At 38.9% G+C, this 16,315-nt stretch overlaps 1 protein-coding gene and 1 pseudogene across 3 annotated transcripts in view; one reads left to right on the top strand and one right to left on the bottom strand.

Moving 5' to 3' along the window:
• The first annotated feature begins 497 nt into the window (after positions 1–497).
• SCYL3 (SCY1 like pseudokinase 3) overlaps positions 498–16,315 on the top strand; it is a 34,632-nt gene continuing 18,814 nt past the window's right edge. Inside the window, exons 1-5 of one of the 3 annotated variants that reach the window (XM_026682186.2) lie at positions 498–701; positions 3,120–3,331; positions 6,936–7,121; positions 11,014–11,127; positions 12,015–12,071. In XM_026682186.2, the coding sequence (XP_026537971.2) occupies positions 3,167–3,331; positions 6,936–7,121; positions 11,014–11,127; positions 12,015–12,071 (522 nt within the window). In that variant the 5' untranslated portion in view covers positions 498–701; positions 3,120–3,166. Of the gene's footprint in view, positions 727–1,103; positions 1,124–3,119; positions 3,332–6,935; positions 7,122–11,013; positions 11,128–12,014; positions 12,072–16,315 lie in introns of those variants that run through there. The other 2 variants (XM_026682187.2, XM_087960963.1) reach the window with 2 other exon arrangements.
• On the bottom strand, positions 7,135–8,363 carry LOC148131335 (uncharacterized; annotated as a pseudogene).

Genomic DNA, 16,315 nt, shown 5'->3' on the forward strand with positions numbered 1-16,315 from the left:
AGGAGAAGCAGAGGGCAGGGCTCATTTGCTGCAACCCATGGGGATCGCAGCATTAACAGCAGCAGTCCCAAGGGACAGGGGCTCAAAGGAGGCACTCCCGACTCCCAGGCAGAGCTACTCCTCTGGTTTGAAGATCTGTGATGTTAAGGGCACCCCACAGTTCTTCCCTCTGGCGCACTTTTCTGCTTTTACACCGAAGAACAGTGTCCTAGTGCATGAAGGTGCTCTTGGGGACAACGCCATTTCATTCCGGGAAGCTTCTTCCATAAGACGACGGTCCCCTACTACACCATGCAAAGGCAAAAAGTTATTGGAAATTAACTGTGGGAAGTTAATTTCACTGTTGCAGTGTTGGACATACTAGCGTTTTCCCTAGCTTCCTAACTGGCATTTTTTATTAATACTTTATAAATCGACATTTTTACGTCCCTGCGGTTAACAGGCTCCCGCGATCCCGCTCCGTCGACTAAGCGCTCTTTGCCAGGCTCTCCTGCCCTCACTCAATATGGCGCCACCGACCCCTGCGCGGAGCGAAGGACGATCTTGTGGGCGTCAGTGGATCCTCCGGTGTGATTCTATGGTCTGCGTAAGCCGGAAATTTACCTTCCCCTTCCCTCAGCGCTTGTTGTGGAAGTGGCTGTTGAGGAAGTGGGGCGGTGAGGGCAGCTCGGTTCTTTCCTTCCCCCTCGGCGGGGTGGCAGGTGAGAGGGCGCCAGCCAACCGGAGGTGACAGCCCGGGCAGTTCGGGGGCGGGGGCGGGGAGGGGGGCTTGATTTCCCGGTACCGGGGGGAATTGTTAGCTCGACGCTGCCGAGAAAGGATTAACTATTTTGAGGCTCGCCGTCTTTTCGGGAGAGTTTTCGTCCCGGTCCTGGCGATTTGCTTACCATGCAGCAAGCAGACTGCCTGTCACCAGCGCTGAGGCGCAGCCCAGCAAAGGAAGAGAGCCGCCCAACGTCGGCGCGTTATTAGTGCCTCGTTTTATCGTCATAGAATTTTATTCCAGAAAAGTGGAGAGTCCTGTGACATTTTAAATATTAACTGGTACATTTAGAGACTGTAGAGTTCAGTTGGATAAGTCAGTCAGTTTCTCTTTCTGCTCGTCCGTCTCTGAAATATAAGAGTAGGTCTGATGATCTGACATTGGTTTTACAGACTTAATATTGTTTTATTTCATTACATTCGGTTAGAATTCTGCATTGGCCAAGTGTGATTGGACACACAAGGAATTTGTCTTTGGTGCATATGCTCTCAGTGTACATAAAAAGGAAAGATACATTCGTCAAGAATCATAAGATAGTCATAGGGTACAAATAAGCAATCAAATCATACTAAGAAACAATCAGTAAGGATACAAGCAACGAAGTTAAAATTTCATGATCTTCGTCATGATTTTTTTTCTGTGTGTTTGTGTTTGAAACATTTTTTTCTGCCTAGAACATCTGTTCTTTACTTTTCACTTCTTTACTTTTCACTTTTCAGTTGTATTCCACATTATACAACTTTTTAGATAGGTGACCAGAACTTGTATTTTTCTCAATCGCTGAGTGACACAGCTGAGCCAAGAAGCAGAATGAAATACTGAGAGTTAACAGGAACACATAGATAGCGTGCTATAAGTCACCTAGAGCCACACAATGGAAATGAGGGGCATGTACATTAAAAATAAATAAGAATGATGAATCATTCTTTGGTATTTCTGGTAAAAGTGTTGCTTCACTTTTTAAAAAAGAAGTCAGTAATGGTCAAACTAATTTTTTTTCTATGAGCCTCCAAACTTTCAATTTTCTGTGATTTAAATGCATTGCATTTAACTGTTTATCAGTTCAATTTGTGCTTTGGGTTTTCCATCATTATCTCTAAATGGATACAGAAAGACAATTAAACAAATAGTCAACAAAGCCAATTAAAATTGAGACCCAGTTTGGTTTAATGGTTAAGACACCAGCCCGGAAAGCCAGAGACCATGAATTCAGATGCCACATTAGCTATGAAAAGCCTGCTGAGTGACCTTGGGCTAGTCATTCTCCCTCAGCCCAACCAACCGCACATGGTTGTTGTTGTGGGCACAATAGGAGAAGGATGGTGTATTGGATATGTTCATTGCCTTGAGTTATTTCTAAAAATAATAAAATAGGAGATATAAATTAAATTAAAATAAAATCCATGGCCAAAAAGGAATTTAAGTTGCTCAGTGCAAGGAAAAACATGTACTTATCTTTTTATTAACAAATTCTTATTGACTAATTTAAGTACAGAAAATGTTCTTTAACAGTTTCCGGAATATCATGAATGTGTCTTTTTTCCATTATATAAGCCTATGACTTGGGAGGAAAGAAAAGCCAAACAATTTTGCCAAAATGTAAATAACTAAAAATTAGCAACCACCAGAGGGTCTTAGTTCATGTGATCATGAACTTCAGTTACTATAGTGGAATGTTTTTGCATTCTTTTCAGTAGAAAGAGAAATTTGTGAAGCCTGTAGAATAGAGATTTTGATGTTAAGCTCAAAGGCAAATCCAATAGTGGTAAAATGGATAAATGGATTGTTTCAGGAGAAACCATATTTTTATATTTGAAGTATTAATACACACATGCACACAGATACACACACACACACATTCTTTGATCTTTTTGCATATACTGTACAAGTAGTACTCAGCTTACAACAGTTCATTTAGTAACTGCACATATACTTAAAAACTTCAAATGTTTATGTTCAAGACATTGGTAGACATTTAAACATTTTTTACAGTTACTTCTGTATAGTCATAGGTATATCAATTTGGAAGACCTACTGTGATTAATATGAGTTATTGTATAGCTAATCTGTTTATATTTTCAATTTTAATCTTACATCTGTCATAAAAAGTGAAAAGTTTTTTATGTTCCCCCTGCTTTGTACAAAGAAGGAAAGGGTGGGGATGGGTGTATCAAACGACACATGCATCATGTAAATACTAACACGTAGGTTTCTGGATTATACAAGTGATTCACATTAAGTATGTAATTGTAAGAATTGCATTATGGTATAATCACAATTTGTTATGAATGCTGCTAAATATAAGGAATTTTATATTAATTGGGACTAATTTGTCTGAAATCATTTCTCCTTAAAGCTTCCTTGCTACCATAAAATATATTCCAAGACCCCTTGAGTTAGGTAATGGGATCAGAGAACAGTGCTTTAAAGCGTGATGCAGTGGGTGAACCTTCGTTTACATTACCTTCTGGAGTCAATATTTATTCAGCAATATTGCAGCATGACAAACTTGCTTCAGTGTTTGTTTACAACAGAGAGAATGAAGACAATGTTAACAGAGCTGCCAAGGTATTTAAATGTTTATTATATTATTACTATTTGTATAGAAATTTCTGAAATTTATTTTCAGTAGAAATTTCAAGGGCAATTTATGGGGAAAAGACACATGGCCTTTGAAATGGCAGTACAAAAGGTAACATTGAACTTAATTCCTAGTGATTACTGATGTATACCATGGTATGCATAGCTGTATAGAGTATTATTCTGACAGGATTATGGTTGGATTCACACAACATACTTGATCATTGTTGCTTTGTTATAATTTATTGAACATATTTTTTGGGTTTGTAGAAACATTAAAATATAAACCATGTTTTACAAAACTGACTATATTCTCACAAGAAATTAGCAATTATATTACGTTTAGTATTTTATGTTCTATTTACATTCAAGGCTAGGCACAGGAAGAAAATAATAATGTTTAGATATGTAAATATAAGTGTCTCAGACACTGATAAATATTTGTAGAAACTGGCCATTTTACATAATAGTTGCTGACCGTGACACAGATCTTCTTGTACTGATGACTTAAGTAATTGTGTGAGGTATAATTAGAAAGTTTTATAACTGCATGATAAATTTGTGAATAAATTCAGGCTAATTGTTTTACACAAAAAAAGATATGTCTAATTATTTGGCTCAGAATTGCTTTGATAAAATCACTAATAGCTTATCCCTAAGAGCTGAAGTGTTTCTATGGCTCCTTTTTTGCTACTGCCATTTTCTTAAAATAAGGGCAGAGTTAGTATTTGAGGGCTTGACTTTTGTTTATGTATCACTGTGCTTATAAAATATTGCTGATTCATAACTGTTCTAGATTGGTTGGTTATTATTTAGTAAATTGATAAATAAATAAAACTATAGGCATTGCCAGATAAATTGTATATTTTCTTACGTGCAGATAGTACCGTGTTTCTCCAACAATACGGCCTCCACCAATAGGAAGCCCCACCATGTTTTATTGGCATAAAATCAAATTAAGCCCCTCCCCCCAAATTAAGCCCCATATTAAACATGCGAAATGGGGGGGGGGAGAGCAGGGGGTGGGCTTGCTGTTAGTAAGTACTTTTGTTGCATGCCCGGATATGGTGCTGCCTGCGTTGGTGGGGCACTTCATATCGGGAGACCTTCCACCGTTGCTTCTCCCTTCTCCCTTGCTGCCCCTTCTCCCTTGCTGCCGCGGCGTTTGGCGCAGCCACGTGCGGCCAGTCAGGGCTCCTCCCTGCAACCGGAGCCCTGAGGAGACACTTGGCTTCAGGCGCTCCTGTCTTCCCTTTGCTTTCGAAGGTAAAGCGAATTATTTTACAAAGCCTCCCCTGCCCGAGAGGGCAGCCCAACCCACGTGGGGAGGCTAATCTCCCGGGGCCTCTTCCGTTCCTCCCCGATCTCCCTACGCTGCGCGCCTCTGACGCGCCGCTCCCTTCAGCCCAGCGAGCTCTTCCACCTCAAAGAAAGGCCAGGCGGGCGGCTGCAGAGCAGCAGCAGCGGGTCTGAGCCGCTCGCAGCGGAAACAGCCACCACCCGTAGCCCGACGCGGGAAGAACGAGCGAGGTTAGCGCCCGCCAGCCAGGGCAAGATTTGGGAATGAGGGGCAGGAGGAGGCACGCACACACCGCGGCTCACTTTCCCAGCTTTGCCCAGCCCTTACGGCTCTGGCGCGGCCCTGGCAGGATGAGCGGAGGGTCCGGTGGGGAGGCGGGGAGGCCAGAGCCGTAAGGGCTGGGCAAAGCTGGGAAAGTGAGCCGCGGGTGTGTGCGTGCCTCCTCCTGCCCCTCGTTCCCAAATCTCGCCCGGGCTGGCGGGCGCTAACCTCGCTCGTTCTCCCCGTCGGGCTACGGGTGGTGGCTGTTTCCGCTGCGAGCGGCTCAGACCCGCTGCTGCTGCTCCTGCAGCCGCCCGCCTGGCCTTTCTTTGAGGTGGAAGAGCTCGCTGGGCTGAAGGGAACGGCGCGTCAGAGGCGCGCAGCGTAGGGAGGTCGGGGAGGAATGGAAGAGGCCCCGGGAGATTAGCCTCCCCACGTGGAGTTGGGCTGCCCTCTCGGGCAGGGGAGGCTTTGTAAAATAATTCCCTTTACCTTCGAAAGCAAAGCGCCTGAAGCCAAGTGTCTCCTCAGGGCTCCGGTTGCAGGGAGGAGCCCTGACTGGCCGCACGTGGCTGCGCCAAACGCCGCGGCAGCAAGGGAGAAGGGAAAGCAACGGTGGCCCGAACCCGAAGGTCTCCCGAATATCCAAGCTGTCGCCGCCCGCCCACCCACCCGAGGATGCAAGGGGGGAGAATTAAGTCACCCCCCAAAAAGACGTCCTAGCCGTTTTTTCGGGGGTCAAAAAAAAATAAGGCCCGGCCTTATTATGTGAGAAACACGGTACTTGGTTAATGACTGGTCACTTAGCAACTGTTCAATGTTACAGCAGACTCCACCATCACCTGAAGTCAAAATTTTTACACACCCCTCCCCCTGGGAGGGAATTGCATTTTGGGCATGTGGCTAATGGCTGACATTTATGGCTGCTTGCAGCATCCTACAGTCATGTGACTGCAAATGTTGATATTTTTTGCTGGTTTATGGTACTTACTTTCAGTTTCCAGCAAAAAGAAGTCTATGGGATAAAATGGATTTGAATGGGATGTTTCAATATTTGGATATTTCGGTCTCAAAATATTTTGCATATGTGCAGTTCTCGGTACTCTTAGCTTGGTTGTTTGCTGAAATATGTTTTATTAACTCATGACTAGGTGACATCATCAATTTTATATATCTATAGTAAGGGAAGGTGACATTGTTGTCCAATTGCATTGACTGTGGTTTTCAAAATTATTTTTAATATCTTCAGGTCAGGTGGGCTCAAAGAAACTCTGCCAATTACAATTTTATTAGTTCCTTTTCAATTACTTTGATCTCTTTTTAAAAAAGAACTGCACGATCTGATCACAGGGTGTTAGTTCTTCTAATATGTTCTTTAATATAATTGGGAAAGTTTTAAGCATTCTTAGATTTTATAAGTATATGGAATAAACATATGGAATTACTTTTGAGGAAAGTAAGCTAAAATTATTATATATATCAAATAGAGACTGTGACAAATTGCAAAAAGTAAATGTCAAAACTGTTGTATTTGGGGAATTCTAAAGGTTTGGATTTTGTGCCTGCATTTATATTATTTGGATCATAATGAGTGATGCTTGCAGACATTTTACATATTGTATAGAGTATTTGCCACTGGAGACTGAAACTTTCATAGAATTGTTTGTGAGTTGTCCTTCAAAAACATTACAGACTTATAGAAAAATGTAGATAGCTAACTTGTATTTGATGTTATTTAAAATTAGGCTTTTGGAGTGCCAGGATTTTCTGTCATTTTATGTATGAGGCTAGAATTTGAAACAAATATATAGGTGGAAATTCTGACTACTAGAGAGCAAACTAGAATTAATTTTGTCCAAATATTCTAATGAAATACTCAAGTTGCTTAGTAATCATATGGAACTCATGCTATAGAGAAAGGAAGTGTATAATATTTGTCTTCTTTCCATTTTCACTATTGGATATGAAGTGTGTGCATATAATATGTTTGCAATACTGAGTAGTGGTTTTTTTTTTTTTGCATCTTGAAAGCACCTGAAAACTTTACGCCATCCTTGCCTTCTGCGCTTCCTTTCATGTACTGTGGAAGTAGATGGAATTCACCTGGTTACAGAGCATGTGCAGCCACTGGAAAAAATCCTGGAGGCTCTCTCTTCTTCAGAGATATGTGCTGGAATCTATGATGTTTTACAGGCTCTTGTGTTCCTTCATGATAGGGTGAGTGTGACAGTTACGCACTTTCCAATCAAAATAAAGAGACATGTGGAAATAGGCTTTATTAATTTGTTACTTTAATTTATTTATATGATTTATATTGCCACCTATTTGCCCATGGCGACTCGAGGCGGCTAACACAATGTAAAATCATATTTAAAACAAAAAATAAAAATAAAAACAATAAGAACCAACAAAAAGAATCAAATAAATTAGTAAAGTACAAGAGAACAAAATTTGGGAAAACAAAAAACAAAACAAAAAAACAAAAACCAACTCCCACCCCCCACCCCAATGACAGTGGATCTCACTAGCCATTTGATGGATTCCATCCCTCTCTGGGTTCCCCAGGCCCGCTGGCAAAACCAGGTCTTCAGTGCCTTTCAGAATAGTATTAATGAGGGGGCCATTCTAATCTCTGGAGGAATGATGTTCCAGAGAGATGGAGCCACCACTGAGAAGGCTCTTCTTCTTGGTCCCACCAGGTTTATCTCCCTCAGGGGTGGGGCCCGCAGCATTCCCTGCCTCCTCGCTCTAATGGGTCGGGTAGATGTGACCAGGAAGAGATGTTCCCTCAGATAACCCGGACCCAAGCCATGAAGGGCTTTAAAGGTGACAACTAGCACCTTGAATTGCACCCGGAAGCAAATTGGCAACTAATGCAGCTCCTGCAGGAGAGGTGATACATGTGCACACCGGGGTCTGCATAAAACCATGTGGGCCACTGAATTTTGCACCAACTGGAGCTTCCAGATGCTCTTCAAGGGCAGCCCCATGTAGAGCGCGTTGCAATAATCAAGACGGGAAATGACCAGGGCATGAGTGACAGTGAGTAGGGACTGCTGATCTAGGAAAGGGCGTAATTGGTGCACAACCCGTAGTTGCACAAAGGCCCTACTGGCCACGACCACCACCTGCTCTTCAAACAGGAGTCGTGAGTCCAGGAAAACCTCTAGATTACGCACAGGGTCTGTTTGGGGTAGTGCCACCCCATCCAAGACTAAAGGTGGTAATTCTCCCTGAACCAACGAACCCCAGACCCAGAGCCACTTGGTCTTGCAAGGGTTTAGTTTCAACCCGTTGTTCCCCATCCAGTCCCTAACAGCCTCCAGGCACTGTGAGAGGGAGGACACAGCAACACTTAACTCACCACAGGCCAAGACATACAGCTGAGTATCATCAGCATATTGGTGATACCTCAGTCCATGGTGACAGATGATCTCATCCAGCAGTTTCATATAAACGTTGAACAGAAGCGGAGATGTGGAATCCTGTAAAGCAGTGGGCGAGGGTTGGATCTCTCCCCTCCTATCAACAGAGAGTGGCCGCAGAGGAAGGAAGTGAACCAAGACAGCACAAGGCCACCCACTCCCATCCCCCAAAGCCATCCCAGGAGAATCCCATGGTCAATGGTATCAAAAGCCACTGAGAGGTCAAGTTGAGCAAGAATGGATGCACTACCCCCATCCCGCTCCCGCCAGAGATCATCTAAAAGTGCAACCAATGCTGTTTCTGTCCCAAATCCAGGCCTGAATCCTGACTGGTAGGAGTCGAGATAACCCGTTTCATCCAGAAACCTCTGGAGCTGCTGCACGACCACCTTCTCAACAACCTTCCCCAAAAAGGGAAGATTGGAGACAAGGTCGGAAATTATCCAACCAGGTAGAGTCAAGTGATGGCTTCTTAAGAAGAGGGCGGACCACAGCCTCCTTACAGTGCTGGGGTACCATCCCCTCCTGTAGAGAAGCATTAATCACCGCCAGAGTCCATCCGCCTGTCACCTCCTGGGAAGCTTTCACAAGCCAGGTGGGACATGGGTCTAAAATACAGGTGCTCGCGTGCATACTCCCTAGGATCCTGTCCACTTCCTCAGGAGCAACAGGGTCAAACCATTCCCAGATAACAGGGAAAGAACCTGGCTCAGAAGCTTCCACCAGATCAGCAACTACGCCGGCATCTAACTGGGAATGAAGTCAAGCGATTTTGCCTTCCAGAAAATCCGCAAATTCCTCAGCGCGCCCCTTCAGGTGGACCTCAATCTCCTCCTTCTCTAAGAGGAGACGGCTCACCTTAAAGAGGGTCGCTGGGCGATTATCACTGTATTTAATTACACTGTATTTAAGGTATCTATCAAATGTCTCATGTTTCTTTTTACTGCTTTGGTTTGCTTGTTTTTTTAACATAATTTAGGGTCTCCTAATGAAAAATAAATCACATTGTGTCATCTTTTTATATATGTGCATTTTTCATAGGCCTGAGTTAGGGCATGTGCCCAAAGCACAGTTATCATTTTGTTTCCAATCTCTGTTCTAGATTCATCCTTTGACCATTACTTTAGTTAGACTCAGAATGCTGACTAGAGACAAAGAAAACTCATGAGCCAATCATTTATCTCCCAAGCTAACTAATAGGAGAGTTCAAAAATGATACTCAAATACCATTCTATTCCCTATGTTGTCATAATTTCCAGAATAAGAAAATCCTTTCAATCTTAACCAAATAATAGAAAATTAATTGCCTATCATGTTTTCATTATATTTAAGTGATCTTTAAAAGAATAAGCAGTTATAGTATTGCAGGAAAGGGAGCCATCTTATTGTCAAGCATTCTATTTCAATTAAAAAGCCATTGTTACTTGAGTTGCTGGAAGAATATGTCAACATTATTACAACCAAACATTTTCACTATTGCTTTGACAATGGTTACAGGTTGCAGGGCAAGGAAGGACAAGGCACGGTAATGTCCACCTAAGCTAGAGGTTGGGAGACAGGTGAACAAGAATTTAGGGTAGTGTTTATATAAGGAGGGAATATCAAAGTGGTCATTTTAAATAGGGATGATGAAATTGACTTAAAGGCTTGCTGATAGAGATAGTTGCATTCCTTTTCTAATTTAGTTAAAATTCAGACGCCAAGGAGGTTGCCCTTGGTGAAGTAAGAGTAAAACCAACATAAAAGTAAATTGTCTACGGGTCCAAGAATTGGGAAGTCCATCTTTTATACTTGCACAGTATAAGTACTGTCTTCCTCTCTCAAAACAAGCCAATGTTATGAGGACAGGCAGGTCTGGAATAAATCTCAGAGTGGTACAAAGAGATCCTTCAATCTTTTAAGTTGCTATGTTATATCTGGTTTGTTTTTATTTGATTCATGGGCAAAATGTTTTCAAAATCAAACAAATTCAATTGGTTTATGCTTTGTTTCAACCCAGAGGAAGCACAATTGTATACAGATGTAAGAATTTAAAAAGTCTATTATACTTTATATTTTATTCTGGATTTTACATTAGATTTTGTTAAGGTGAGGTAAAAAGAATTGGTGAAGAGAATAAGGAATAAGAGGCAGTGCAGGAGAAAGTAAGATAGTCATATTGGATAGGAATAACAGCATGAATTTGATTTGTGCCTCTAGATGGGAGATGAATTTCTTTTAATTAAACACATACATGGTCATGGAAATAATGATATTTCCCTAGATGACTTGTGTAATTAGTAATTATAAGAAGTGGCAGAATAATGGAATAGGCAACTGAAACAATAGAACTCTGGATTTCAGTTCTTCGTATTTGGAGGTGTATTTGAGCAGTGTCTTCAGCTATTTTATTTAGTGGTTTTTGATGAATAGTTCTTTTTACAACTAAAGCAAGCAAACTCTTAAAACAGCCTACCTTGTTTTTTTTGTCCTGATGTGTGTCAGTAATAAACTGATTAGTATCAACTTGGTCTGACATAACACAACCTTCTTTCTAGTTCTCCAGTGGGATATAAAGTTCCTCTGTGGTTTTGACTGCTGTCCTTTGTTGTCTCAGGATATCTAATTAGTACTAACAAAAGTTTTATATTTAACTATTCCCAGTCTTACTATGTATTTTTTATCTTTTTAAAAACACCTATTAGGGAAACCTAACCCACAACAATATCTGCTTATCCTCTGTATTTGTGAGTGAGGATGGACACTGGAAATTAGGAGGCATGGAAACTGTCTGCAAGCAGAATGAAGCAACAGCAGAGGTAGAATCAAGCACCTTATTCTGTTGTCACACACAAGGGGACTACTTTCTGTTTCTTGAATGGTCTTCACCGTTCCATTCCATTCTCTTGAATAATTTAGTTATTTTTAGATTCCAGCATGTCTGAGATTATAAGCCAGTCATGTTGCCTTATTTCAAAGTTGTAATCAGAGTCCCCAACAGCATTGAACAAGAAGACATGAAGCTAATTGATAAGGTTCAGTGAAGAATTATTTAGGGATATTGTTGCAACCTTGCAATGACATACATATATTTAGACTAATGAAGACACTACTTTGCTAAAGATGAAAGAATATGATCTCCTGTGAGCCCTTGATATAAACTAATTTTAAATTAGGATTCACTGCTATGCTCTAATTGCTGTGGCATGTAAGGATTTGGTTTCCAAGCTTTGACCAAATTAGAAAAGTGAAATTATTGTTAAGGTTATAAGAATGACACCTGACTTCTGTATTTGCGAAGTGTATAGTCAACAGAGATGGGACTGAAGCTTCTATTAACATTTAGTAATTATCAATATTTCATATTGTCCAGTATATATCAATTGCACTTTCTGTTCTTTTGAGATAAATTACACACAGTCTTTTAGAGACAGTGATTTTGTTCTGTGATAAAGCCATTTTTAAAAAATATTTTATGATCTTATTACAGAACTTTTGGGCTATATGCAACATAGCTTGAAATGATTCATTTGGATTTTGGAATCATCAAGAGTAGGGGGCTAGAGAAATGCTGTTGATATTTGAATAAATATTCAAATGGTGGTAAGGAAAGGACAAAGATAACAAATACAAATCTTTGTAGCTTCTCGTTTTGACACAAGTTCCTCTGCATTAATATAGCTTTCCATTGTTTCACCCATTGTAGTTTCTGCGTAGTATCCAGTCAATACGAGAAAAGACAGGGATTCCACCTGAAGAACAGGTAAGTGTTATCATTGTTTATACAGGAGAAATGTGCTGAGACCTATCTAAAAGATAACTTCAGAAAATAGTTTCTGTTAATGTGTGTTTAATTGTACATATGTAGTAACCAAGAGGTAACTCTTCATTATCTGTTGCATGCATATTATAAAAGATATTTTATATCTTTTAAAGATATCAAGATGGTATGCATCATTCAGTGTTGGATCCATTTGTAAGGAAAACTGATAAAATTAACATGAGTTACATTCCTAAAAATGTTGGTGCTGAATTCCCTCCCTAAATATTTTACTTTTAATTTCAAATTTATCAGATTCAGAAATTCAACATGATTTTTAAAAGCAAATTTAATATGTGACATCTTTTGAAGTTGGAAGACTTTCATTTAAAAACTGAGGCAAAAATGTATTCAGAAAGAATTTTTATACTTTTATACTAAGTTACTTGATATACTTTTAAAATATCTATAATATAAAATCTGTGTGAATCAGAATAATTTTTTTATTCAAAATCCATGCTTTTCTGAATTATGCAGGTGCACTGAAACTTTAATTTAATGGTGAGTTCAGAAATGGGTGTCTTTTCTCATTTACTTCCTATCACCCATTAAATTTTTTACCAATTTTTTTTACCCATTTTTACCCTTTATTTAAATACCATTAAATTATAAAATACATCATTGTAGTGATGTCATTATGCAAATTATATAATGTATTTATAAAAATTTATATTATTTAAACATATGATACAAAACATATAATTTGTGTCATTTTACATCAGTTATAACCATTATATAAATGATATTAGATTTCATAAGTTCAAGTAGAATTTTTGTTGTAATTGAAGTCTGTTGCATTGATGTCTGCCAAATTGAGTAAAAACATGTAACTATTAGGTGAAAAATTACCCAAATCTCATTATTTACAATGATTTCTAGATCATCGATTGTTTGGAAGTTTCTTTTGATATTTAACCAAATTTTGCAAATCTCTAATTTCCGCTCATAGGTTCTGCTTTCAGTCTTTGAAGAAATTCAATTCTGCCCTGAGTTTTAGTTATGTCATATTTGTTTTAAGTTCCCTTTTAAGTTTTCTTCTCCCTGATAAATATACCCAGCTCTTTCTGTAGAACCTCATAGTACTTAATTTCCAACCCCATTCAAGTTTCCTGGCTTCTGTTCTTTGAATTTACCAACTTTACCAACATCTTTCATAAAGTGTGCCCAGAATTGGCAATCTTGCAAGTGACATAATGCTTCTGCAGTGTACCCTAAGATTTACTTTTTTAAGACACCCTGCTACTCTGTTGTCTTATTTTTTATGACATTTAGACATTTTTCATGTGTACTGCTCCAAGCAGCATGCATGTGCTTTTGAACTGTTGTACTTAAATGTAATTCCGGTTTGGGAAAGCAGGAAAGAATACAACATCCCAGTATAGCTATACAAAAAGTTAGTGAATATTAAAAAGAAAAAGGGTGAGTCAGTGGAAGGACAGAAGTAACTTGGAATCATAGAGTAGGTGTCATAATAAAATGCTCAAAATAGGCTGCGGTTGATGAAAGATGCTAAGAACAACAACAAAAAGCTTCTGGAATGTCTAAAAAGGTAGTGAAAAGAACACCAGTTGGTCAATAAAAATAGCAAAATGCCAAAAAATTGAAAAACAAAAAAAGGCAAAAGTCCCACTATTTTAAGTCAGTCTCTGTGTCTGTCTTTCTATGTCTGTCTGTCTGTCTATATCTATCTATCTATCTATCTATCTATCTATCTATCTATCTATCTATCTATCTATCTATCTATCTATCATTTATTTATACCCCATCTTTATTATTTTTACAAATAACTTAGGAAGGCAAATATATGCACCTTTCTCCTACTATTTTTATTATGTCATTACTTAATGAGATAATCTGTAATATGCTCAGTAACCGTGGTGGGATTCTACCCGTTTGGGTGAACCGGTAGTAAAAAATGTTACTGTTTGGCCAAACCGATAGCAAAAATGCCCCCCCAGGAGGCAGGGGTGGGTGGGAGCTGCTTTGTTTTTTGCCTTCCTGGACCTCAGGGAAGCCTCCTGGGAGCAAAAATGCCCCCACCCCAGAGGCTATTCTGAGGCCTAGGAGGCAAAAAAAAAATGGAGCGGGGGGGGTGCTGCACAAAAAAAAGAAGCCATGCCTGCCCAGTCACATGGCCACATCCACCTAGTCCCTCCCACCTAGCCACGCCCACAGAATTGGTAGTAAAAATATTTGCATCCCACCCTGCTCAATAGGAACAAAGATTAGTATTAAGTAAGGATTGCAACAATTCAGCTAAATTACTGAACCACATTTAAGGCCATATAAGAAGGGGAATGTTGAAAAATTTAAGATAGAACAAAAACAAGCCATTTATCATAAACTGTAACATGCTTGTTTAAGCATTAATCATTATAATATACTGATCATGTCAGAGAATTTTTAGAAAACATCCTTTCTGAATGTAAGGAATTTATTCAGAGTTTGGATTTCCAGAGACAGAAGAATTGCATCCTACAATACTAAAAATAGCTGATATTATTGTCAAACTGTTAAGTATTATCTTTGAGAAAATATGGAGAACCTAGTAGGTACCTAATTATTGGAGGAGACTAGGTTTTTTTTTCTCTTACATTCAGAGAGTGGAAAGAGCAAAATAATCTATTCAGCTTGACATCAAAACCTGTGAAAATTGTGGAAGTAGATCATAAAAAGACTGATTTATAAGCACATTAAAAATTTCTAAGACAATATGAATTTTTAGGAAGAAATCTCACCAGGTGATATGCTCTCTAAAAAATATCTACTGTCTTCTATTTTGATTTGGTAACTTCCGTAATTGAATATGAAAATTCTGGAGACATGATATATCTTGACTGCAGTAGTATTTGAGTAAATACCCATTGACATTCATGCTAATTAAGTTTTGGCTAGATCACTTGAAATTAAATGAATACACATAAAAATAATACTCAAGCAGTGTTAATCAACAGCTCTTATCAAATTGAGAAGGCTAAAAAAGAATATCAGGAGATGCATAATCTTTAAGATCTTTTTTGGATGAATATACAGCTAAAACGCATGAACTAATTCAAGTAATGGGAACAAAACTTGGATCAAAACTTGATACAAACTTGATACACTTTCAAAGGAACTTCATGAAGAGATACAACACTTGATTGATATATTAAACAGGTGAAGGATAGAGTGGATCTAATGGAGCATTAATTGGAGAAAAAAGATGTCCAATATGAAGCTGAATTGAGTGAAAGGGCTCTTTTGGAATTACAGTTTAAGCAACTCCAATTAAGATTTTGAGGAGTTCCTGAATTGTTTGGAGAGGATATTAGATCAAGGATGATTAAAGCCCTTGCCAGGTTAATTAATTGGGAAAAAAGACCCTCAACCTTGAAATAAACAAAATTTATAGAGTAAATTCTAGATTTGCTACCATTAGAAAATTACCAAAATAACAAAATTAGGCCATTTTGTAAGAAAAATAATGAGAGATCATGTTTTGGATTGCCACTTTAAATCTAAACTAAGAATGGAAAACATGGATGTGATTGTTTTAAAGGAAATCTCTGTCAGAATTTTGAAACAAAGGAAAGCTTATTCCTTTCTTACTGATATCCTGAAGAAGAGAAAAATTTCCTTCTACTAGGACAAACCTGAAGGAATGATATTTACTTATCAATAGCATAGATTTAGACTGAATTCTTAGAAAAAGCGAAGGACTTCTTGATAAAATATAAACTAATTTTGCACTAAGCTGAAGAAATGGATACGGACAAGCAACTAGATGAACCTCAAAAAGTTCGATACTGAAGAAGATGTGATTGAGATGTCTGTATAGGAACGTATCTATTTTACCCAAGGATGGAGATTAAGTTGATAATATGGAATATTAAAGGGGCAAATGCCCCATCTAAGTGTAAAGAAATATTTCATTACTTAAGGAAACTTAATGTTGATATAAACCTAAGTGCCTTTTGTCAGATGAATATGGTAGATTTGTAGCAGTGGAAATTGAACTTACTTGAATAAAACCAATAGTAATTGGACTTTATGTGCCAAATGATGATAAAGTAATTTTTTTGAATATCTTATGGATCAATTACTACTTATTTTGCATGAAAATTGTCTTATTTTGGGGGATTGGAATGGAGTGGCTTCCCCAATTTTGGATAAAACTTCTACTAAAGGGGTTAAATCGTCTCGGGGTA

Source organism: Notechis scutatus, chromosome 3 (genome assembly GCF_049901735.1).
Source record: "Notechis scutatus isolate UNSWTSFEM ecotype Mainland chromosome 3, rNotScu1.2, whole genome shotgun sequence".
Taxonomy (NCBI): Eukaryota; Metazoa; Chordata; class Lepidosauria; order Squamata; family Elapidae; genus Notechis; species Notechis scutatus.